Genomic DNA, 24,889 nt, shown 5'->3' on the forward strand with positions numbered 1-24,889 from the left:
TAGGTTCTATTTTAATATCAGACCATCAATTCGTTGATGGTGGATCTGTCCATTTTTTGGAGTATAAATTACCACGAGAATATCCCAAAAGTTTACAACTGTTCATTGTATATCCTGTATATATTATATATTCCCTTTCGAAAGAAGCAAGGAGATTTTTTATAATAATAATATGATAATTATTCAAACAGATTACTTAACTAAGAATTAAACTATGAGCAACAATATTTTGAACAGTTCGACCGCTGGTCAAATATTTTATACTTTTAAATGCTACAAAGTTTTGATATTCTCGTTTTAATTAATCTACCTTCAAGAATAAAAATATGCCATATATTGTAAAGAACTTATTACTATTAATTATTCCTTTAACTAACTAGATTTTTATTTGATTTAAATAAAATCATTTATTAACTACAAATATTTTAAATTCTCGGCCGAACTTTGAAATATTACGTTAACGAAATGTTCAATTGATTTTGAAGATGATTATCCCTTCGTATTTTCCGCTTCTAAACGGAAACTCCAGAAAGGATTAAAAATTACAAATTATATTATTTTAAGAGTAAAGAATTCATTAAGTTAAAAAAAATTTATAAATTGAAAAATCTCGCTATCTGTTCATCGTATAATTCCCATCACGTACTTGAATAACTTATAATGCCAAAAGTCCATTGTTTAGCTGATATTTGTATGGTACCAATTGGTACTGGATCTGCCTCTGTGTCAGACTTTGTTACCTTAATTGAGAAGAAAATTCGTGAAAGTCCTTTGAAGAGTACATTACATAGTGCTGGTACTACTATTGAGGGACCTTGGGATGAAGTTATGACTTTAATCGGTGACTTACACGAATATGCTCATGAAAATGGTATTGTAAGAATTCAATCTGATGTCAGAATTGGTACAAGATCTGATAAACCACAAAGTGCCCAAGACAAAGTCGATGTTGTATTGAGAAAATTAAAGGAAGCTAAATAGATAATTATATAACACCTATATCTCTAGCCATTTCCATATGCTTTATAGAAAAAAGAAAATTATTTCACATGTAAAATAAACATTGAAAAAAAAAATTGTTACTTATGAAGTACATACATTTATGTATATATATACATATTTATTAATGATTATAATAAATTGAATAATAAAGTTTTTATTTGAGATCCGTTCTCAAATTAAATATAAAAAATAATTTGAACCAATTAATTAAACTGATTGATTCAAATAATGCCCAAAATAATAATATATATTTATGTATTTTTTTCTTTATCCAAAAAAATACATTGAAAATACCCAATAGAATAAAAAAAAAATTAATAAAATGTCGATAATTCATACACAATTGTTAAATCAAAACAATTACAATTTTTTCTTTGTCTTTTTTTCCCTAATAATCTTGATATTAATTAATTAATTAAGCTTGAGTAGATGAAGAATACTTAGTAACAGCTCTAGTACCTTCAGAGACAGCATGTTTAGCTAATTCACCTGGCAAGATCAATCTGACAGCAGTTTGGATTTCTCTAGCAGAAATAGTAGATTTCTTATTGTAAGCAGCTAATTTAGAAGCTTCAGTAGCAATTCTTTCAAAAATATCATTTACGAAAGAATTCAAAATAGACATAGACTTTTGAGAAATACCGGTATCTGGATGAGTTTGTTTTAGAACCTTGTAAATATAAGAAGAGTATGTTTCCTTTCTGACCTTAGATCTCTTCATTTTTTTATCAGTAGAAGCAGCAGTCTTAGAGGCTGGCTTTTTTTCAGCTGGAGCTTTAGAGGCAGTTTTAGTATCAGAAGACATTGGTATTATTTAGATGTAAAAATGTAGTCGTTGGTCTATTAAAAAAAGCTTTCAACAGAAAAAAAATAATGTATATATATATATATATATTAAACTAATGACAAATTAAATTTTAATAAAGGACATATACCCAATTTCATTTCAATAAAATATTAAGCTTAACCAAAATTCATCTTCTTATATACTTTAATGAATATTACTTTTTGCTACATTAAATAAATGTCAGATACCTTTGTTGTTTGCTTCAACTCCTGGAAATGTTTACCAATTGACTACAAGAAAGATGACGCTCATAAGATCTTGCAGGGTAGTATTAGGCAACAATTAAAGAGTTTGTATGTGTTGTAAAGTGTATGATTTTTTTACGTGTTCTCTATATTTTTTTTTACGCGTTCTATATTTTTTTCGTGTTAATTCTATTTTTTTCGCGTCTCATGCTAATTTTTTCTATACATTTACGATGTGAAATTCTCAGAATGGCTAAATCACTTAGAAAAAGTTCTGGCAAGGCAGACCGAGATTTTCGCCCCTTGTATGCGAAAAACAGGGGCTGAAACTTTTTTTATGCTGAGCGGCAAAATTTGCTAAGATAGTAAAATGCACCAAACACGTTATGCTAAACCACCCTTACAGAATACGTCAATTAGTATGAGTTGAATATGAAAACTGACTTTTGGTAACGCCGTTCCTTCTCTTTTTTTCCGGAAAGCTTAGGTATATATATCAAGCTCGTTTTGGAAATTTAAAAAACACTTTATACATACATCGTTTATTTGTTTTTAAGAGAAAAAATTTTATATATAAGTTACTTTTTTTTTTTGTTGTAAATTACTTTCCATTAGTCTATAAAAATATAACTAAATACTTTTAGTATACTCTAAAAACACACAATCCAACATATATATATATAAATCATAATCTTATACAATGTCCGGTGGTAAAGGTGGTAAAGCTGGTTCTGCTGCTAAAGCTTCTCAATCCAGATCTGCTAAGGCTGGTTTAACTTTCCCAGTTGGTAGAGTTCACAGATTATTGAGAAGAGGTAACTACGCTCAAAGAATTGGTTCTGGTGCTCCAGTTTATTTAACTGCTGTATTGGAATATTTAGCTGCTGAAATTTTAGAATTGGCTGGTAATGCTGCTAGAGATAACAAGAAGTCCAGAATTATCCCAAGACATTTACAATTGGCCATCAGAAATGATGACGAATTAAATAAATTATTGGGTCATGTCACCATTGCTCAAGGTGGTGTCTTACCAAACATTCATCAAAACTTGTTGCCAAAGAAGACTGCTAAACCTTCTAAGGCTTCACAAGAATTATAAGTTTATTTCTCATTTTCTATTTTTTTTGGATTCCCATTGGGTAAAAAAAATTAATACATTTACGTCTAGTTGTATTTTTTTTTTTATATCTGATCTTTGGTTTAATATTTTTAAAATATTCATTTAAAATTGATTGGTTTAGATAATTCGGTTACTAGATCATCAAAAAAAATATGCAGCTCATGATTATTTGATAGTTGCATGCTTTATTTTTGTAATTTTATAATTATATATCTAGGTTTATATTTGTACATTATATTATACATAATTAAACAATAATAGCATTTATGTTGATGTATTTTTGTTTTTTTTAGTAGCAGCTATAACTAACTAAAGTTGGCTTGAACGGCAAAATAACAATTAAGTCTATATATATAATAAATAATATACAAAAAATAAGAATTAGAAAAACTTAATAAAAATAAATAATATACAAATAAAACAGCTCTTGCAACAAACTAAACTCTCTTTTTCTTGTTCTTACGTTGATAATAACCGTTTTCATCCTTTTCATGTTTTCTCTTCTCTTTAGATCTGAAATGTTTCTTCAATTTTATTCTAGAGGCAACATCTGGTGCATTCACAGCCAAAATAGCCCTTTTTGCCCTTCTTTCCTTTCTTCTATCAATGACAATTTGCTTGACATTAGCATATGCCATGGTAAAATCTGAAACATTTAATTTCTTTTCAAGTAATTGCATACACTCAGTTGCCAAATTCCTTAATTCTTCTTGCTCATCAGTGAGATGTTCCTTATTATCAGTTTCAGTGTAATTATATAATGCTAATATGATTTTTTCCACATATGTTTTCATATCATGCTCATCAATTATTTGAATTAATAAAGCAAAAAATTGTAGACCAGTCTTCTTAGATAAATAGAAATCCTGAGGATTTTCTTCACTTCTAATAATAGAACTTGTTCTTGAAATCATAAAATCAATAGCATTCTCATAAGATTGTCCTTTATTGCTTTCTTCTTTATTTTCAATAATATATGGTGCATTATTATCTTTCCAAACCATGGCAATTTTAACTAATGTCTTAATACTGATACTAGATAGATTCTCTGGAATATTTGGTGCACTAATTTGACGTAATACTCTTGAAGCAATTTTTTGAATTTCGACATCCGTAAATTTTTCTTCAAATTTGTCTTGACTATTAATTGCAATATTAATAATATTAGCTGCTAATTGACGTACCCAAGAATGTGGATATAACAAACAATTAATACAATTTCTCCAGATCGATTTAAAACTTTCTTGATAAATAGAAACATTACACTCAATTAATTGTTGGAAGGCATTTAATGATGTATAGATTAAGTCCCATTCTGAATCAGAGCCAACACCAGTGTTGGATAAAACACCCTTTATTTTCGATAATGCCACATCATTTAATGATACCTTCCCATCAAATCCAACAGCTACCAGATAAATTTTATAAATTCTTAAACCTAAATTCAAAAAGGAAACATCTCCTGAATTCCTTAACCAGGCAGAAATATATTTTTCAATAGTCTGCTTGTTGGAATCATCAAGTTTCCCCAACAAATGTTGTAATAATATAGAGGCCATCTCACGACATTTTGGAACATCATCATTAAATGAGACACTAGCCAATGCAACAAAGAAAGAGGACGATAATTTAGCCAAAAGAGCGACATTTGCCTTTGTTACAATCAAATTGATTAATTCCATTACAGATTGTCTACCATCTGGAGCTGGATATTGAAGATTATCGACCATAAATTTGAATTGCTTATCTAAACGACCTCTACTTTGATCATATTCCATCAAAAATTGATAATACACACTTCTGGAAACATCTCTGATTTCTTTGGAATGATTAGTGATCATAATTTCACGAACTGTATCAACAACATCATATATTTCTGGCAATTTTATATGCTTAGAGATTACTGCCTTTAAGAACCCAAAGGCAAGACCTTGTCTTTGTGGCTCATTCAAATATGGAAGAATTCTCTTTAATATAAAACTCAATGCACTGTCTTTTAATTCGATATCTTTATAACGAATAAATGCTGAGAAAAATTTCAAACCCATCTGACATAATTCGGAGGACGTAGATGGTGAGTCTTTAATAATATTCAAAACAGTTATGGCACAATTTTTGAAAATAGGTTCCGATTCACTGGAAAAATCTAATTTCACTAAAATTATTAACAGACGTAGGGTACTGATCATTATTCCTTCGTTTTCAGATTTCAGAGATTCATTCAAAAATGGAATAAACCCTTCCATATTTTCAGTAGTCATTAACACACGATGTCTAACAATCACTGTACGTAATAAGTCTAAAGCAAACTTTTTCAAGACGAACGATTGTAGAGAAGTTTCGTTTTCAACTCTTGTATTTTTAAAATTTAAGTCTACTAAAAAGAATTCTTCTGTTTCATTCTTGGACTCCTTAGGCTTTCTATTTTGGGTCTTTTTGACATTTGAATCTTTGTAAATTTCATAGCACATTGTTAAGACATCACTAGATGAACAGTCAGAGTTATGGTTCAAACCGAGTGCATATCTCCTTAAAAGTTCTGCTAACTTATTTTGACTTTTTAGTTTCATTCTCTCTTGTAATAATAGTTTTATTGGGCGAATTAAAGTGGAGAAAATTGGTAAAGAAATATTCGAGGCTAACATTTCACCTGTGTCATAACTTCTGTTAACTTTGACTTCTAGCATTTTTGAATGATAGTTTTCTGCATCTTTCTCTTCACCAGTAGCACCAAATATATCCTCCATAATCACTCTTACAATCAAAGAGGCTGAATCATCTAAATCTGCATGTTGGATTGTATCTTCTAAAGCTTTCAAAATATGATGAACAGTAAAACTTAAAACGTGCACTTGCGAACCTCTTTGCAAGGCTGATAGTAATTCCTTAATAATAAAAGGTAAGTATTCAGACCCCAAAATAACGGTGATTTTTGTAAGAGTTTTTCTAATAGCTTCACGTAAATCGTTTGACTTACTTCTTAAAACTTGGCAAATACTCGTTAAAATACCAGGCAGTAAACTGATTGTATCTTCCTTAGTAAGACCTAATGTAAGATTTACCAAAGCTTCTGCTAATGGTGTTCTAAAGATAATTGTGTCAGGGTCCATTACATCTAGAATTTTCACCAACGTAGGGTATATTTCATTTTTCACGAAACTATCAGGTTCAGATAATTTAGTAGGAAACTTTTTTAATACAGGAAGGGATGTATCGACATCCCTCAAAGACTGAAGAGTATTCTTCAAACTAACCGAGATTCGTGTCACTAATAATACTACAACCCTCAATTGCTCCGGTTTTGACTTTAATAAACCGATATATCTCCTAATTATAGCCTTATATTGATTCCAACTTAACGAATTTGACAATACACCAATTGTGACTAGAGCTTCGTTAGAAACACTCTCGTACTTTTCTCCTTCTTTAAAAACAAAGTTTTCAACGATAGGAAACAAATAATGAGCCACACTATTATCTGAAAGTTTAGATGCACTTTCCTTTAATCTTCTAATGGCTCTTTGACGACGATGTAATTGGATATGATTAATATTTATGAAAAAGTTAGCTTCTTCATCACCATTGTATAGTAAAATTTTCATATCCGAGAGTTCATCATAAAATTTACTATTTTCAACAATATATGCCATAACAGAAATGTATTCTGTTAAAAGCTCTTCAATATTTGTCTTTAAACTAGTACGAATAACCGGAAGAATAACGGTTTTTAAAACTGATACTGAATTTTCAGCGGCTTCCATTGAGTCATGAGAGTTAATAAAATCAATGTATTTTTTTAACACATGAGTAGCATTGGTTCGGATGACTAGCTCATTTTTATCTTTAATAAAGAATAACGCATTATATAATACAGGTAGCCATTCGATATCGGTAAAGCTCATACATGTGTCATCTAAGAAGGTCTTGAACGCAAGTAATCTTTTTTGGAAATCATATTCTTCCATACGTTTATTAGAGTATGAGTTTAAATCAACAAGTAAATCTGCAACTTTCTTCATTTCCGGAAAGTTGGAACACAAACCAGTAAATATTGAACCAATAGCAATTCTGATATCCTTTTGAGGGTATATTCTGTATAAAGACGAGATAGATTTGTAGAGAGGTTCAATATCTTTCCAAGGGCAGTTGTATTCACGTACTAAAGTTGATAATACTTTTAACATTTTAGTTATGTCTGGCATTGAAACACTCTTAATCTTTTCTTGAATAATTAGGGTTAAAGATTTAATTAAATAGCTTCTAGTTTCGTCATCTTGAATATAACCTGATTCCGTCATCGATAGTAATAGATCGGTAGCAACAGCAAGAGTTTCACTTGATTCTAGTCTTTCAAATAGTTCAGGCAAAACTTTTAGGCACACAGATGCAATAATACCAATTAATTCCACGTATTCATCTTCAGATGCTGAATTTTTGACAATTTTATTAGCTGCCACAAGAATTACATGTATAACACTTTCTTTTGCTTTAGGATTGCATAGTATTTTCATCAATTCATTAATAATAGAATAATTTTTATAATATAAGAACGAATAAAATAATTTATTCGATGCCCAGTATGTTATCATATTCATAATGGATGAAGGGCTTTGGAGATTTTCTGTTTCAAAATTTTCTAAACGAGGGATAAGGACAACATTCTCAATGTCATCAATATACTTTTTCCAATCAATTTTATCCCCAACGTTTTGAAATATACTGTTTAAGGCCTTTAGTGATTGCTGTCTCAGATTAGAGATAATTTTATCAACATGTCCTTCCATTTCTGTAGCAGAACGAGAATAATATGATGCACCAATCGAATATAATAAAGGATGTAATGTCGTTTCTAGTACTTCAGGGAAATTGGTACCTAAAACGGTTAATGTTAAGTTTAAAACAGTAACAAAACCTGTCATACGTCTTAATGATGAAATAGAGACTTCTGAAGGATCGATAACGTACTCATTGTTAAAAAAATACGCGTAGTCAAATCCAGAGCTACCAAGCTTGAGAAACTCAATGATATGTTCTTTCTTTAAAGTAGGTAAAATAGAAATAACAGCAATTTTACGTCCTTTTTTACTCCCACCTGCATTAGAAGTTTGTGCACGACCAAATAAGATTCTCAAAACAATTGGCATCAATACAGCCTCATCTGCATCCTCAATAATTCTTGATTCATCATTAGCCATAAAAACCGTTATCTCATCTTTAAATAAGTTGTCGTCTAACAAATTACGCAAATTATCTCTATACTTTACCATAATTGGATCTTTATATGCCAATAACCCATCTAATGCAAGTAACTGGATATCAGTAGTTCGGCTTCCCAGAAGTACTAAAAGCCTAGAGTATACCTCTTTGGACTTAAATATACTCTTTATATTTTTAAATTTACTGATAACTTTTAAGAGAGCATCTCTATCAGCATCTACCCAGGTGGCAGAGGTGAATTTTGCATCAAGCTTATCATCAGATATTCTAAATATTTTTTTATATTCCAAATCATCAAATAAAAATGGTACTATATCCTTTGAATTATGCTCAGTAAGCTGAGGAATCAATAACATTATTTTTAGTGCTTGACTTCTGATTTGAGGGGGAAATTTTAGAGTACCTCTAGCCTCTTCTGAAAGTTTTATAATAGATGAATCCTCATAATTAAAAGGTGTCCAAACTTTCATAAAGTCATTAATAACGGTATTGAAATGTTGAGCAGAAATTTCAAAAATATCCGAGTTGGAGTCACAGTCCATAAATTTGTCGTAGTAATCGAGAGAAAAATTATCATCGGGCACAACAGTTAGTCTGTATATTAACTTCCACATTAAATCACTATTTTTGCTATAGATTTTAGGAAGGATCTCATAGATACCCTCCCATACTGGAGAAAATCTGATAGTCAAGAGACCAAACATATGCTTAAAGAAAACATTGGTAACATATTTATTCGATTTAGAGTTAACAAAATTAGTTCCCATATTTCTAATTCTAACAGTTATATCACGAGCATTTTGTAATGATAATGGAATCTGTTCAATAATCCTACAATCATTTAGAATTTGAGGAACTTCTTTTTCTGAAATTTGTAAAAGTAAAATAATTAAATTTAAAGTTTCATAACGAAAACTAGAGTCAGGAAAACATAAATTATCGGATAGACTGACAATAAGATTCGGGTATTGTTTTAATGTCGCAATTATTGATGGATCTGTTTTATTAGTACTTAGAAGAGATTGTAAACCCTTTAATACATTTTTACTTGATTTAAGAATATCAATATTTCTTAGAAGATTTTCTAACATGGCAGAGCTAATGCTATCATCATGCTCAAGTAGCATCAGATTTAAACCACATACATCTTTAACGAAATCGTTTTCTAATAGATGCGACGATAATAATGAGTTCAACAAGGATAACAATCTATCATTTTTTCTCGATGTAAATTTTGTCAATAAAAGTAAATTACAATAAATGTCATAGATTTCGTCTAGGCTAGTAATTTTAGCGAATTTAAGCAATGAATCAAATATTGGGGTAGAATAATTTTCAGGGATTACAATATTTAATTTTGAGCTCAATCCTGGATTAGATTCTAATTCTAGGAAAAATAAAGCTATCTTTTTTGGATGTGTAGACAAATTATCTTGTACGTATTTTTGTACGTATTTATTACCGTTAAAAGTAATAAACTTTTCTGGAGCAAAATCTAAGGCAAATCTAAAAAATTCAAGGGAGTGTGTAGGAATATTTTGTAGATAAAAGTCAAATATTCTTTTATGTATCTGAGTTAAGTTTTGCATATCACAATTACGGAATAAAACAGCAAATAAAACAGAATAATATTTGGCATCAATGGTCGAATCAAACTTATCCATACATACTTTTTGAACTAAATTTGAAATTTGGGACCAATCATTAACTTTTTTACCGCTTTCAGCAAATACTAACGCTGTTATGAATTTAATAGCATTGTTGACATTTAAAGAATCAACGTTATCGTTCAAATATGTTTCAGCTTCTTCATAAATCTGTTCCATATTTTCTGCAGATGCAAAACTTGCAATATTTAGCCAAACATCACATAATATAGAAACACAAGGCTCAGAAGAATCCTTTGATAGAGCATTCTGAATGATAGAACTAATAATCAATTTAGATTTGGAATGTAACGATTCTTGTGTCGTGGTTAATGACTCTGTAAACAGTGTTACAAGACCATTGTAATATGAGGAATCATTCTTATCATCTAGATTTTTGAGTGAGAATGCCACGAAATTGAGTAAATTCTTGGATGTTGACTTTCTGATCAAAAAAGACATAGCTTCAGCAGAAAATCTTGATAAATATTCTTTAGAATGAGTTAATAAAGGAAATAATAACTCGAAAGTAGGTTTTAGATCCGCTGTAAGTAATCTAGACAAATATTTGAAGATATAAGCCAAACAATTAAAACCCCATTCAAATACATTAGTATTTTCAAATTTAACAGCCTCATCCAATAGCGAAATTAGACATGTTACTGCATCTTTGTAGAATTTTATAAAATCAGGCCCCAAATCATGACAAAATTGAGCTAAAAGGTCTAATAAAGGTTGTAAGGAATAAGTATCATATTTTTTAATACCAGATACAATATTTTGGAAAATTTTATCTTGATGATACAAAATTTGAGGTAAAGTTTGAATGATATTCTCAATTTCTCTGACAAAATCAGTAAAAACGGCACTTAAATTAATTTCTTTCCAATGGTCGAATGATGCAAGGAAATGAGAAGTCTCTACGTAGTCATGTGCCCTCTTGGATAAATTTCTAGCAGGCTCAATATGAAGGTCATCGATCTTGGCCTTAAAAGATGAATATCTCCACTTTTTGGTAGTCTTTGTGGCTGTCTTTTTTTTGGCCATTGCTTTAGATACAGAGCGTCAAAAATTATCTAATAAGTAAGATATTTTATTAAATTTAGAGTGAGTAATGCTATTTTACTATTATTTTTACGTATTAATGACTAAATTTAGACAGATGCATCGTACTAAAATTTTTATAGTGTATGCATCTCATCGCTAAAAATTTTTCGAAATTTTCACTGCGGACTATTTTTTTCCGAGTAGGGTAACTGATGAAGGTTTAAAACTAGTAAATAATATGCAAATAAAGATTTATTATTAAAAAGAAATTACATATATGTTTTCTAAATAATTGGATATTACTTATAAAGTTCCCCCCCCCCCCCCCCACTATGGAATGATATCATATTTATAAATTATATGTAGAATATTTTAAATTTACAAAAACATAACAATTATTCATAAAATATATTTTTAAACTTCTATAAACTTTTCATACAAGACATGAGTTGTTTTGATATCAATTTTCCCAAATTCTTCCTCTTGATTCATCTCAATACATCCAGTATTTGCAAGAGATAACATTTCGAAAAATGATTTACTAGCTACTTTTTTAGTAGTAGTGGGAGCGAATACTTGTTCTTCTGTCAAGTTTTTCTTAGTTTTAATGTCCAATACTTGCTCAAAATCAACTGAATCGTTGTCGATGAAATGTGTTCTTAATAATTCTGCCATATTCACAAGTGATTCGGAAACTGTCTCACCAGTTGTCACTTTAACTTTTTGGGATTGTGAAGAGCTCTGTGATTGTTCTGTTAGAATGGTATTTTCACTTAAGGCATCGTCATTGAGATCTAAGTCAGTAGGTTGATCAATGTTTGCCTCATAGGGCATTTCATTTTCAATATCAGATCCAATATTTTGTTCTTGTTGATCAAGTGGAGCCTCATCAAGTCCATCACTACCATTGTCATCTGCCATACTTAGTGAAAAGTTTACATTATCATCTGAATCATCGCTGGGATTTAATTTTTGCCTCTTCAAAGCATTAGAATTGATTAATTCTTGCAAGATATTCGTTGGTAAATATGACATGCTATCTGTTACTTGAGTCCATAATCTTTTTTGAGTCATTTGTAATGGTTGAGATCTTCTAGTATTAACATCACTATATTGTTTTACAGTGTGTCTATTTTCAATTATTCTTTGATTTAATTCAGTATCTTTATCTGATTGGATTGCATTTACATTTATTAAAGCTGAATTTCTTCTATGACGAGGTTCTCTAGTTTTCTCTTTAACTTCATTGGTTCCCTCAACTGTAGGTTCAATTTCAGATTCTTCATCAATCATATTAATATCTTCCTTATCAATATCCAAATTGAAACCAAAATCTGTTGGTTCATTAGTCATAGACATATCATCTGCTCTTCTACCTGTTTCTATAGATATATCTGATCCAGCATCATTAATATAGTTCTCATTGTTTGCATTATTATTATTGATATTGTCATTTTCTGTAATACCCAAATCCCATTCAACATCACTTTGGTTTGCTTCTACACCGAAATCGTCGTTTTCTAGCGTTGACATGAAAGTATCTTTTTGAATATCTTGATTTGTGCTTGTTATAATTGAAATATCGTTATTAGTAGTATTACGAGTACCTTCTTCGAAAGTCTTTGAATGTAGAGAATTTGATAAATTTGTGGAATCAATGTCAAAATTTAAATCTAACCCAGAAGAAATACGATCATCTAGAGCTTCATCCGTACCAAATTTTCTACCTACTTCAATTGAAGTATCCCCCATCCATGGGACTGCACCTCGTACTTTTCTTGGTGATGCATTATCCTTTCCAAGAAGTCCAGTTGGGATTGGAGTTTCATCTAAGAATTCTAAACCTGGAGTAGTCAAAACTTCATTTTCTGTCACAGCATCTTCTAAGATCAATTGATCAATTCTTGTTATTGTATTAGTTTTATTTAAAGTGATATTAATTCTTTGATTTGTTTTAAATAATGCACTGATCTTCGATAGAGTATCTTTAATATCTGATAATAAGAATCCAGCTTGTTTGGAATAAACGCGAACAATACCTTGTAATAATTCACCAGAAGTCCTTAGAGTGATATGTTTAAAAGTTTCATCCTCATTATCATCTTCATTGTTATTTCGATCACTATTATTTGTTTTTATACAACCTGTTACTTTTGCTAATTCTTTAGCTGATTCTACAACATCAGTTTGTTGAACAGACCCACGAGATAAGTTGGTCATATTAGCGGCCAGCCATATTTGAGCTAATGGACCATTATTTTTTGTGATTTTAACAACAGTTAAAGGTTGAATTATTTCTGACATACTATTATTATTCTTGAAAGTTGAAGAGATTTATGATTTGTTGAGAGCAATATCTAGCAATAATGAATATTTTTATTAAGCAAAAATGAATAATTAATCTAGCAATTGAGGAGGGGAGGGCTATTGATCTAACAATAAAGATGGTTTATCTAGCAAATGAATGTTATTAGTCTAATAAATGAAATTGAAATTGAAATTTAAAAAATAAAATAAAAATGCCCAAAAAAAATGTATAATTGCTGTTATTCAATATCCGAATAAATTAAAATAATGTAATAACGTAATACTGTATTTTTTTTTTGAATATTAAATATTTCGTACGCGTAAAGTTTTCGCGTTTTTTTGAAATTTGAAAATGTAAATTGAATAATTCAGCTATTTTAGGAAACATACCCTAAGTTCCGTCAGGAGCTATCCCCCTTTGAACTAGGGTTAAAAATATACAAATAGAACTCATTTAAGATGAGGTTACAACGACTATAAACTGGGCAATCGTACAAAGATGAAAGTCTAGTTGAAAATAGCAATGAACAAGAGTGGTGGGAGTATAAGGCAAAAAAAAAAAGTATCGTCTACGGTATCCCAATCAGGATAAATCCATTGTTATTAGAATAACCCATGTTTTTTGTTTTTTTTATTTTAATTAACAATAATAATTATATAATTATATCCTGGCTACCCTTTCTAGTACTTGTAACGACAGTAATTTGAAGTCATTTAAGAAATCAACAAATTAAAAGACGGAAATTTGAAATTTGAAATTTAGAATTTAAAAATAAAAAAGAAAAAAGAAAAAAGAAAAAAAGAGACGGAATAAAGTAATTGAAAACTTGCGACAAAACCTAAATGGGTTTCACTTCGGGTTTGATAAAAAAATAAAAATAAAAATAGGATCGAATTACCAAAATAAAGATTATCAATTACAGTTAAAGTTTAGTATTTTACTTTTTTTTTCTTTTATTTTTTTTGTTCATAAAGAATTATCATTAAATTTTAACTCAGCAATCGATTTTTTCCCCGTTACAAAGGTCTTCTCCTCACCGCAGATTGTTTTTTTTTTTCTTCATTTTCTATTTTTCTTTATTTTTAGTTTATAAACTTGAATGTACACATAAATATTTATATTCATTACAACATTTGCTATTGAGAATATTGCAAATACCCGATCCCAATCCCTATCTCAAATACCCCCAAGTGAGGAATTTAACCTACTATATAACATAAAGAAAAGCAAGATGGTTGGTAGAGGCACACCCACGGTAACTACTATCCCTGATGAAAAGGAACCTTCCAAACCTGTTTATAAGAATCAATTAACTGATTGTTTTGATGATATTTTAAGGCTTTCGGCAGAGATGATGGTGAAACAACAAATGAAGTCGATCCAATTAGACGCGTCTATTGTGAATGGTTTTAATAAGAACCAACAGAATATTTTGAATGAAAAAATCAATCTTTTCCATACAATATTAGATGATTTAGCTTTGACTATAGATAATAGTAAATCATATATCAATGAAATCTATCAGATTGGTAAAGAGAAGAAGATTCAAAAGGAAAAAGAAGAAGAATTGAGACGGATTCAAGAACAAGAAGAGTTGGAGTTAAAGAGGAAGAAAGAACAGGAAGAATTGGAGTTGAAGAAGAAAAGAGAGCAAGAAGAATTGGAGATGAAGAAGAGGAAGCAAGAACAAGAACAAGAAGAAGCTAGATTGAAAAAGAAACAACAGGAAGAAGAGGAAGCCAGGTTGAAGAAACAACGAGAATTGGAATTGGCTCGTGAAAGAGAAGAACAAGAGAAATTGGAGATTGAAAAAGCCAATGAAAAGACAAGACAAGCATCTAATATGTTGGGGAATATGCCCCTCGGTGATTCTACAAGCGATTTGTTGAGTTCATTTAATCCAGCTGCTCTCGGTATCAATTTGGAAAATAGCAATCTTAATAGCAATATGAATAATAACATGCCAAATAATACTAACCCAGTGCATGGTAACAATAACAGCAATAATGATACTAATAATAATAGTAATAATAGTAATAATAATAATAATAATAGTAGTAGTAGTAATAATAATGATAATAATAATAATAATAATAATAATAATAATAATAATAGTAGTAGTAGTAATAACGGTATCTCAACTCATGATATGGATTCTGTAGATATGTCTATGTTTGCCGGGTTGGGTAATAATGAATATGATATGACATCCTTTGGATTGAATCTAGACGATTCTGGATTGGGTAATATGAAATCCACTCCAAATAACGGCAATTCGATGAATAGGAACTCAAATGAGTCTAATGATGGAATGAATGTTAACTCCGGTAACAATAATAATAACAACAATAGCACTAATAACAACAACAACAACAACAACAACAACATCATCATCAATGATAATGATAATAACAATAATACTAATCAATCTAATCAGAACAATAACAAACAGATGAACTCTATACCGAACGACCTATCCAATGGACTAGTAGATGCTGATTTAGGGGTTCCCCTAGGCGATTTGACGGGTGGAATGGGACAAGGTGTAAATGAAGACTACTTGACGTTGAACGACTTCAACGATTTGAACATCGATTGGTCTGCACCTGGTGAAGGTGATGACCTGGACCTCAACGGATTCAATATATAGCTTATATATTCCCTTATAGCACCAATTATAATACTATAACTATAACTATATATGTACACATCAAATCCACGTGACAGCCCTGGCCTGGCTCGCGAATAACCCTGGTCTCGTGTCACCAGACTTCCGAAGGAAAGAGCATCGTATCGGTCGTAACCGGCGAGATCACAGAGCAGCATCGCGGGGCACCGGGAGCGGAGGTATATAAACAAAGGGTTTCCGACAGACAGGGCAGTGGGCACAATGGACGTTTGACATATTATAGTTTAAATATTGCTACTATTGTTGTATTAATCAATACACGACTATTGTTATATATATACACACACAGACCTACTAAAAATGATGAAGATGTTTATGAAACCAGGTTTGCTCAGCAAACAAATGACCACTAGTACTTGGAGAGCTGTCCGTCTCAGTAGCTCTTTAAGTCAGTTGCCAGAATACGCTCTAAAACCAGCTTTTACCCCTAACAAGGCCGCTGCTGCCAAGTTCAACGAATCCTTAGCACAAACCGCTAAGCATGCCGAAGGTACTACTAGTTTCTGGGCCAAAGTTTCTGTATTTGTAGCTTTACCTGCCATCCTTTTGGTTGCTGTCAACACTTACTTTGTTGAAAAAGAACATTACGAACACAGACAACACTTGGCAAAAGTCAGCGATGAAGATTGGCCTGTTCAATACGAATTCCAAAACATCCGTTCCAAGCCTTTCTTCTGGGGTGACGGGGACAAGACCTTATGGTGGAACCCTGTGATCAACAGAAACGTCAAGAACTAGCCCTACAAGCCTGTCTATATAAATATTCTTATCTGCTTATTTATTTCAACTTATTCAAATTCTCAGTTTTTTCAATTACACGTTACTTCAATCAATGATTTCACAGTTTTCATAACGTATATATTCTTAACATTTACATTTACATTTACATTTACATTTACATTTACATTTACATTTACATTTACATTTACATTTACATTTACATTTGCATTTGCATTTACATTTACATTTACAATTGCTTAAGCAAAAAAAAAAGTCGGTTCCGTTGAAAATTTCTTGTCGGGTCGTGTAAAACGGCGGCCGAATCCGATTTCCTCTTTGGAAGGAGGCTGCGTCATGGCTTTGTTTGTTTTGGTCTAGCCTATTTTAAATTTCAATAATTTAAATATTTTCGATACTTTTTAATAATTTCATAATTTCATAATTTCAATGGAATTTTAATATTTTATTTTTTAAAAACATTTTTTCTCAAAATTCCAAAGTATCTTTATATAATAAATTTTAGTTGCTTACCGTTATTAAACCATTAATAATCTAATTATTATTTTTTTGTTTGAATTGGTATATTTACGTGTGTGAATTAGTTTATTTATGTTTCTAATCCGTTCGCTCTATAAACATTCCAATTAGAGTTAATTGAGCTTTTTTTCTACTCCTTGACTTTAACGATAATTCACACGTAATTGCACTTTACAACCAATTGAATCATAGTCGTACTCCAATCGGCAAAACAAAAAATTGAATCACATTATCCTTTCAATTTACATGGGTTATTGGTTTGTTTATTCTTTCGATACATATCCATAACGTTGCTATACCCACATTTCAATCCATTTCATTTTCATTTTTATTATATTCTATTTCAACAAGATGTTTGAAATACAAAATAATGAAAATATCATTGATTTAGATAGTTCTAATACAATAAAGAAGCCCAACGTTTCAGATAACACTGCCATTATAGATTTTGATAACTTTACTTTACAATTATTGCCAAAGGAAAATATAAACGATATACCAGTCATGAATAGTACTAATAATCTTGATACTTTTTTAACAAACTCCTCTCTGGATTATAATTTGACAGGTAATACAGTAATCCCTCCTACGAATAATAATAGTATTAATAATAACAGTCAACCTTTTTTACCTAAAAATGAACCTTCAAATATACAAATCCAACTTCCATTACAAAGCAATAATATGAATCCAATGAATAAGAAATTTGTATTTGATTATATAAATACAGATGACTTGTTATCCATAGAAGAAGAAATATTAATCAGATCCTCTATGGAATCGAATGGAAGCACTCTATATGATCCAAGAAATAGTACAAACATGAATCTATTGGATGAAGACGATCCAAGACGATTATCTATAAGTGATTACCGTCGTAGTAATAGTAGTAGTACGCGATTTAGAAGATCCAATGACGAATTTTTCGAATTCGAATCCTTCAACAATGCTACTTCTGATAATCCAAAACATTCTAGTTTTTCTAATCATGCTCATTCTATGGGTTCCATGGGTCATTCGCTTTCCAATTCTCTTAATTTGAATTTAGGTAATAAATCATTGAAAAAATTTAAGGAATATTTCAAATTGAACAACTTATTTACTCAAAACGGTCAAAATGGTCAGAATTTGGATTTTGCACAACAATCAAATATAAATCCAGATGTCAATACCACAAATAACATTAATACCAATATTAATGATATGAATATCATTACCAATGAACAAAATAGGAAAATATTTAGGGGTAAACCATTTTGGAACCGAAATAAAAATAACCATAATAATACAAGAAGTTCAAATAATACTACTAGTAGCACTAACAATACTACTTCATCTAATGGCACGGCAGAAATTGATATGATGAATACTTTTTTAAATATCGATACCAATAGTGCGAATGAGAATATCATGGATGATGAAACAAATGATATGGTTATTAATCCAAAGCAATTGTTTTTAAATGAAACCCAAGAACAAGCACCACAACAGCAGCAACAACAACAACAACAATCGAAATTGTTCCATAGTTTCACATCAAATAGCATTAATAGTAGTATTGATAATAATGAAACTAGTAGTAATGATCAAATGAATATCTATTTCACAACATCAAATGATAATTTCGAAACAACAGAAAATTTCAATACAAGTGCAAATTTGTTTGAAAATTCTTATACCAATTCCAATGTTTCATACATGAATAACAATGCAAACAACATCAATAACATAAATCCTTTGAAAAATAATATCAATGTGAATATTAAGAATGAATTTTATTTCCATGAAAATCAAGATTATTTGAATAAACCTATTCCAACTAATCAATTATTTGAAGAAGATGAAGAAGAAGATGTGGAAGATGAGGATGAGGATCAAGACATGGAGCCAGAAACTCAAGAAGTTTCATTAAATAGAATACCCATAGAACATATCGATATCACTGCCAATCCAGATTCCAAGATGGTTTTTACTAATAATAACCTACTGATAAATAATATAGACGGATTGAATAACGTAGTGACATTAATGGATAATAATCTCAACATAAATATGGATTTAAATGATGCAAAACAACCTCCTATAATAAATATCAACGATACATCCACTACTACAAACACCGCTGCTGTTACTGAAGATTCTAATCCTATTGATGTCGTAACAACCAGCAAGAATACGAACCTTCCCATCACAATCCCATTGAAGACACGTGGAAGAAAACCTTCACCCTTCAATGATCCAAGTAAGATATTCATCTGTCCGTATTGTAACCGTCGTTTCAAAAGACAAGAACATTTGAAAAGACACAACAGATCATTACATATGGGAGAAAAGCCCTTTGACTGTCATATTTGTAACAAAAAGTTTAGCAGATCTGACAACTTGGCTCAACACATCAAAACCCATTCTCATTGAGTTCTTCTTCCAATGGAAAACAAAAAAAAAAAAAAGAAGCGAGGCCTTCAAGGTCATACAATGCAGGATCACGTGCTGCGCCCGACGCTTATGCGCTACGAACAACAAATATTCATACACCTCACTTAACTCCTCCATTTATACAAGCTTAATGACTATATGACGATATATATACATATATATACACTACACTAATATTACCTTTTATACACTTAAACTAATGGCTTTTTTTTAATTTATTTATTTCAATTTTTTTTTCATTTTACTTATAGTTTGTATTTTGTTACTAATAGCCCTTTTATCAGGGTTGATCGGAACCGCTTCCCGTATTAGGAATTTATCCCTAAGAGCATCATCTCCTGGCTATCACTTTTCACGAGCAGAGTACCCCCTGTTCAATTCCCGCTTTGAGCAATTAGCTGGCTTCGTTCGGCGTGATCATGTGCGGAGAATGTGCCCTAATAGGAAATTATCCGTTGTACGGACAAGCACCCGAGAATGTCTCAGTTGCCAATTCGGGGCGCCCCTGTCGGCGGCTGCCAATTCCAGATCTGTAAATGAATAAATAAATATATATATATATATATATACTTCATGTAATTCTATATAAGATTAATTACTACATTGCTTATATTTATGCCTATGGATATGTAGAGTATCCCCTGTAAGACATCTCCTAATACAGCTCGTCAGTCACGAGCTTACTAGAAAAAAAAATAAATTAAAAAGTAAGAAAAAAAAATAAAAAAAAAAAAAAAACGTTCCTTCTGCATTCCGCAGCTAATTCCTGTTTGGGACATATTCCACTTCGTTGGGCCTTCGTCGCCTTATAGGGATCTCTGTGTATTAAGTAGTAGCATTACCCGCGCACAGTTCTAGTGACACCTGGCAGGAGATATAAATAGATCTCTTATAGATCTCAAAAACAAGTAATGAACAGTAGACCTATTTCTGATAAGCTAGGTTCCATGACTATATCTTCCCACAGAAACAAGTTTATACCAACCACCTCGATGGTTTCTATTGCAGACAAGCTTATGATGGAGAAACGAGATGAGCTTGTAATGGAGAAGCAAGATGAGCTTGAAATAGAAGAAACTGATAAAATCGATTTGGATTTTGTTTCCCTAGCTAGAGATCAATACGGATGTAGGTTCTTACAGAAAAAATTGGAGTCGAATGGGAAGAATCAGTTGTTTAAAGACCAATTATTCGAAGAGTTGAAACCAATTCTATTGGATTTGATCATGGATCCATTCGGTAATTATTTAATTCAGAAATTGATTGTCTATTTAGATTCCAATCAAATTATAGATCTTTTGAATTTAATTCATTCGAATTTTGGAGCAATCTCTAGCAATCAATTCGGCACAAGGTCATTGCAAAAAGTCATAGATTCTGTGGATATTGATGATCCAGTTCAAACAGAATTACTTTTAATGGGGTTTAAAGAATATCTTTCTAATGATCAATTAATTAACTTGATCAATGATTTAAATGGCAATCATGTCATTCAGAAATTGATCTTTAAATTCAAAGATTCTATATTGAATTTGGATTTCTTGATAGATTCGATTTGTTTGGGAACAAATATTATAAAAATCTCCACTCACAAACATGGATGTTGTGTTTTACAGAAATTATTAAATCTAATACAATTATCACAATTTGAAAAAATTTCTATTCGGATTCTTTCTAATTTAATTGATTTAATTAATAATCAATTTGGTAATTATATTATCCAATTCATATTGAGTAAAAAATTTAATTGTTTAGAATTCCAAGTCATTCATGAAAAGATTTTAATAGAATTTTATCAAAACTTGTCTTTTCAATTCTATCAATTATCATGTTTAAAATTTTCTTCTAATGTCATTGAAAATTACATTAAAATATTGTTTACTTCTTGGACAAGTTCACAAGATAATATAATTCAATTATCTAATATTATTATAAAGATTATAGACTGTTTTACAATCAATTTAAATTCATTAATTAAAGATAATTATGGGAATTATACTTTACAAACTTTATTAGATATTAAACAATATTCAAGTCTATTAGCAACCAGTAATAATAAATATAATGTTCCTAATGATTTTCCATTCTTGAATTTGTTCAATTACAAAATTAATCATCTAATGTTGTTAACAAAGGAATTATTACCTTCAATTAAGGCAACTACTTATTTGAAAAAAATTAAATCGAAAATCAAAAATTATACTGAATTTATAGGAATTCCATTTAATGAATTTACTCAGGATTTGTCGAATTCAATTACTACATCGACTTTGTCGACACCTTTTTCAACTAAAAGACAAAGAACTTTTTCTTCAAATTCAAGTTTAATTCCTTCCAATATCACTTCTATTGATTCCACACCAATTAAAAATAGTGACGAAATAAATGAAACAAATTCTAAACATACAAGGTACTTCTCTTTACCTTCAAACAATTATTTTACTAAGAATAAATTAAATAACGTTCCGATGATAAATACAAATAATCATACTCGTAGTCTTTCCACTACGGTCGCAAGAAATACTAATGATTATTATCCTACTCTTCAAACCCCGAACTCCAGTCAATCTCAAATATCGAATGAAACTCCAATATCAAGCCAAACTCCACTCTCATCTATTCAGTCTACAGACTCCAAGCAATTACAATTACCGTTCCAATATCAACCTCAATCACAAACAAAATCTCAAGCTTATGTGGAACAATCTCAAAATCAAAACCAAATTTTAACTCCAAATCAACAGTTATCTACAGAAATCGTATCTCCATTAACTTTTAATCAGTATCAATTTTATTCAAATAATAATAACTTACACTTAAACACTTCTATGGATAATTCTTCAAATTTAACAACTACTAGTTTATCCTCAACTCCTTCAACTATTAATACTTCTTCTTCATTATCAAATTTTAATAATTTGATTCAAACTCCAATATCAATATTAAATTTACAGAACTTTCCAAATTTACAAAACAATTATTTGGCAAATTCAAATAATTATTCAAACCAATTTTTTCTCAATAATGGTAGTAATAGTAAACAAAATCAAACAATTCAAAATACATTAACTTTATTAGATCCAAATGATTCGGAGTTTACTTTACCAAAAAGATTTAGAAATAATTCTTTAGAAAATAATTTCCCCATATCTACAAATTCTCTGCATAATATTTTATCTATCCCTTCAAATCCATTTGAAGACAATTTATCAATATCTTCAAATGTTCTTTATTCTTCTTATCTACCAAAAAAAATAAAAACTTAAATAAAAACACCAAGAATAATAAAGATTCTTTTTTTTGATCTCATTTTTTTCAATTCTTACTTCAATTGTTTTATTTTCTCTAAACAATATTTTTCTTAAATTTTATTCTTCATTTCTTTATTTCTTCCAAACTCTATTTCAATATATATTTTTATCATTCTTCTTCTAACATACTACAACTTACCACCTTATTTCTTATTAGTTCGAAATTTTTTTGTGATATTTTTTTTTCTTTTTATTTGAAACCGCTTTAAATTTCACTTGGTATTATATTATTTGTCACATATTTCATTTATTTCTTTTTAAATGAATCAATTAATCTATATGGTAAAATGTTTAAAGTCAAACTCTTTAAATACATACTAGCTAAAAGATGATTGGTAAAATATCATGTATTAAATAAATAATTTTTTTTTTTCATATAACCCACATTCCTCAACAGGTATTTATATGTTGTTGCAGTACTTTGTTTTTCCACAAATATAACTTTAATAAAAAATTATAATATAGAAAATTATAATAAATAAAGCATCGCCAAAAGATAAACACAATTGTTTCGAAACATTGTGATATTATAAATCCCTATATATGCAGGATATAAATACAATTTAGCTTACTTGATTTATCAATATTATGAAACTCTATGATCTATATAGAATAATAATATGACCAGCGGTCGTACTGTTCAAAATATTGTTGCTCATAGTTTAATTCTTAGTTAAGTAATCTGTTTGAATAATTATTATATTATTATAAAAAATCTCCTTGCTTCTTTCGAAAGGGAATATATAATATATACAGGATATACAATGAACAGTTGTAAACTTTTGGGATATTTTCGTGGTAATTTATACTCCAAAAAATGGACAGATCCACCATCAACGAATTAATGGTCTGATATTAAAATAGAACCTATCACATCCTAATACCTTCTTAATATCACTACTTGGGTATTTTTAGTAGTGGGGCCACTTATGCTTAATGCATGTTAGATTATTTATTATATTAAGTTGTTATTAGTTGTTGTATAAAGCCACAATTACGACTAAATTCATACTTTATTAGCTGTTAACACAAACCCACGACTTATGACACATAATGTCACAGCTCTGACATAATATACTGTTTAGAAATAGTATGTGTGTATTGTGCATACAATATTATGTAGTAGCTGGCAGCTTTATTTCTCATCGTATAAATAGGTCCTACTTCTATAAAATTCTACATGTATTTATGCTTTTTTAAAATATGGAAGGACATTAATAAGAAGAAATATTACCTACAAGGTCCGATAGGGTGCGAGTTCATTGAAGCTATAAATCTGATAATATTGAAGTCACCTTACTGAAATTCCTAATCGAGGTATGTGTAGGATGTTTACTGCTAATAGTATGCACTATTAAGTTCTTTAACAGACCTAGTTGCTGGTAACTTTGGCAGGAAATTTGAAAAAAATTTCATTTGCACGATAATATAATTTAAGCTATATATTTACAATCTAATTTTTAAGGTACAATAAGGTTTTAAAGTACTCACAATTTCATTAATTTTTTTACTATTTTATCCTAGTACCATAGATGTATAATATTTTATATTACAACTAGTCTTTACAATAACCCTTTGGACTTGTTGGAATTACTTGCTTAAAAATATCGCTTTGTACGGTTTCGGAGAATATTTTGATGCAATTTTTTACATGATCAAAGTATCATACTTATGTGAGGATAAATTTAGACGAAAACAATTATATTAAATTATAAAATATTTAGCAAAATAGTATTGGACTATTTAAAGTAACCAAGAGTCATATTTACGGAAAATCTCCTGAAATAGTATATTTTGCTAGCCATAGAAATATCATACTTTTGC

General features: G+C 30.0%; 9 protein-coding genes across 9 annotated transcripts; 6 read left to right on the forward strand and 3 right to left on the reverse strand.

The window, feature by feature from the left end:
- Positions 1-660: 660 nt before the first annotated feature.
- On the forward strand, positions 661-981 carry ECM15 (Ecm15p; the record flags this gene model as incomplete). Its single annotated transcript, XM_004181045.1, has 1 exon — positions 661-981. One exon carries the CDS (start codon positions 661-663, stop codon positions 979-981), a length of 321 nt encoding a protein of 106 aa, XP_004181093.1.
- Positions 982-1,417: 436 nt separating this feature from the next.
- TBLA0F00310 (histone H2B family protein) lies at positions 1,418-1,807 on the reverse strand (the record flags this gene model as incomplete). The annotated part of the gene is made up of 1 exon (XM_004181046.1): positions 1,418-1,807. One exon carries the CDS (start codon positions 1,805-1,807, stop codon positions 1,418-1,420), a length of 390 nt encoding a protein of 129 aa, XP_004181094.1.
- Positions 1,808-2,734: 927 nt separating this feature from the next.
- On the forward strand, positions 2,735-3,133 carry TBLA0F00320 (histone H2A family protein; the record flags this gene model as incomplete). Its single annotated transcript, XM_004181047.1, has 1 exon — positions 2,735-3,133. One exon carries the CDS (start codon positions 2,735-2,737, stop codon positions 3,131-3,133), a length of 399 nt encoding a protein of 132 aa, XP_004181095.1.
- A 458-nt stretch (positions 3,134-3,591) lies between these two features.
- On the reverse strand, positions 3,592-11,064 carry UTP20 (Utp20p; the record flags this gene model as incomplete). The annotated part of the gene is made up of 1 exon (XM_004181048.1): positions 3,592-11,064. The coding sequence occupies one exon, from the start codon at positions 11,062-11,064 to the stop codon at positions 3,592-3,594; it is 7,473 nt and encodes a 2,490-aa protein (XP_004181096.1).
- Positions 11,065-11,478: 414 nt separating this feature from the next.
- Positions 11,479-13,368, reverse strand: MCD1 (kleisin alpha; the record flags this gene model as incomplete). The annotated part of the gene is made up of 1 exon (XM_004181049.1): positions 11,479-13,368. One exon carries the CDS (start codon positions 13,366-13,368, stop codon positions 11,479-11,481), a length of 1,890 nt encoding a protein of 629 aa, XP_004181097.1.
- Positions 13,369-14,603: 1,235 nt separating this feature from the next.
- Positions 14,604-16,022, forward strand: MED2 (Med2p; the record flags this gene model as incomplete). The annotated part of the gene is made up of 1 exon (XM_004181050.1): positions 14,604-16,022. One exon carries the CDS (start codon positions 14,604-14,606, stop codon positions 16,020-16,022), a length of 1,419 nt encoding a protein of 472 aa, XP_004181098.1.
- A 381-nt stretch (positions 16,023-16,403) lies between these two features.
- Positions 16,404-16,799, forward strand: TBLA0F00360 (cytochrome c oxidase subunit VIa family protein; the record flags this gene model as incomplete). Its single annotated transcript, XM_004181051.1, has 1 exon — positions 16,404-16,799. One exon carries the CDS (start codon positions 16,404-16,406, stop codon positions 16,797-16,799), a length of 396 nt encoding a protein of 131 aa, XP_004181099.1.
- An 870-nt stretch (positions 16,800-17,669) lies between these two features.
- TBLA0F00370 (uncharacterized protein) lies at positions 17,670-19,733 on the forward strand (the record flags this gene model as incomplete). Its single annotated transcript, XM_004181052.1, has 1 exon — positions 17,670-19,733. The coding sequence occupies one exon, from the start codon at positions 17,670-17,672 to the stop codon at positions 19,731-19,733; it is 2,064 nt and encodes a 687-aa protein (XP_004181100.1).
- Positions 19,734-20,665: 932 nt separating this feature from the next.
- Positions 20,666-23,020, forward strand: TBLA0F00380 (uncharacterized protein; the record flags this gene model as incomplete). The annotated part of the gene is made up of 1 exon (XM_004181053.1): positions 20,666-23,020. One exon carries the CDS (start codon positions 20,666-20,668, stop codon positions 23,018-23,020), a length of 2,355 nt encoding a protein of 784 aa, XP_004181101.1.
- Positions 23,021-24,889: the final 1,869 nt, after the last annotated feature.

Source organism: Henningerozyma blattae, chromosome 6 (genome assembly GCF_000315915.1).
Source record: "Henningerozyma blattae CBS 6284 chromosome 6, complete genome".
Classification (NCBI taxonomy): Eukaryota; Fungi; Ascomycota; class Saccharomycetes; order Saccharomycetales; family Saccharomycetaceae; genus Henningerozyma; species Henningerozyma blattae.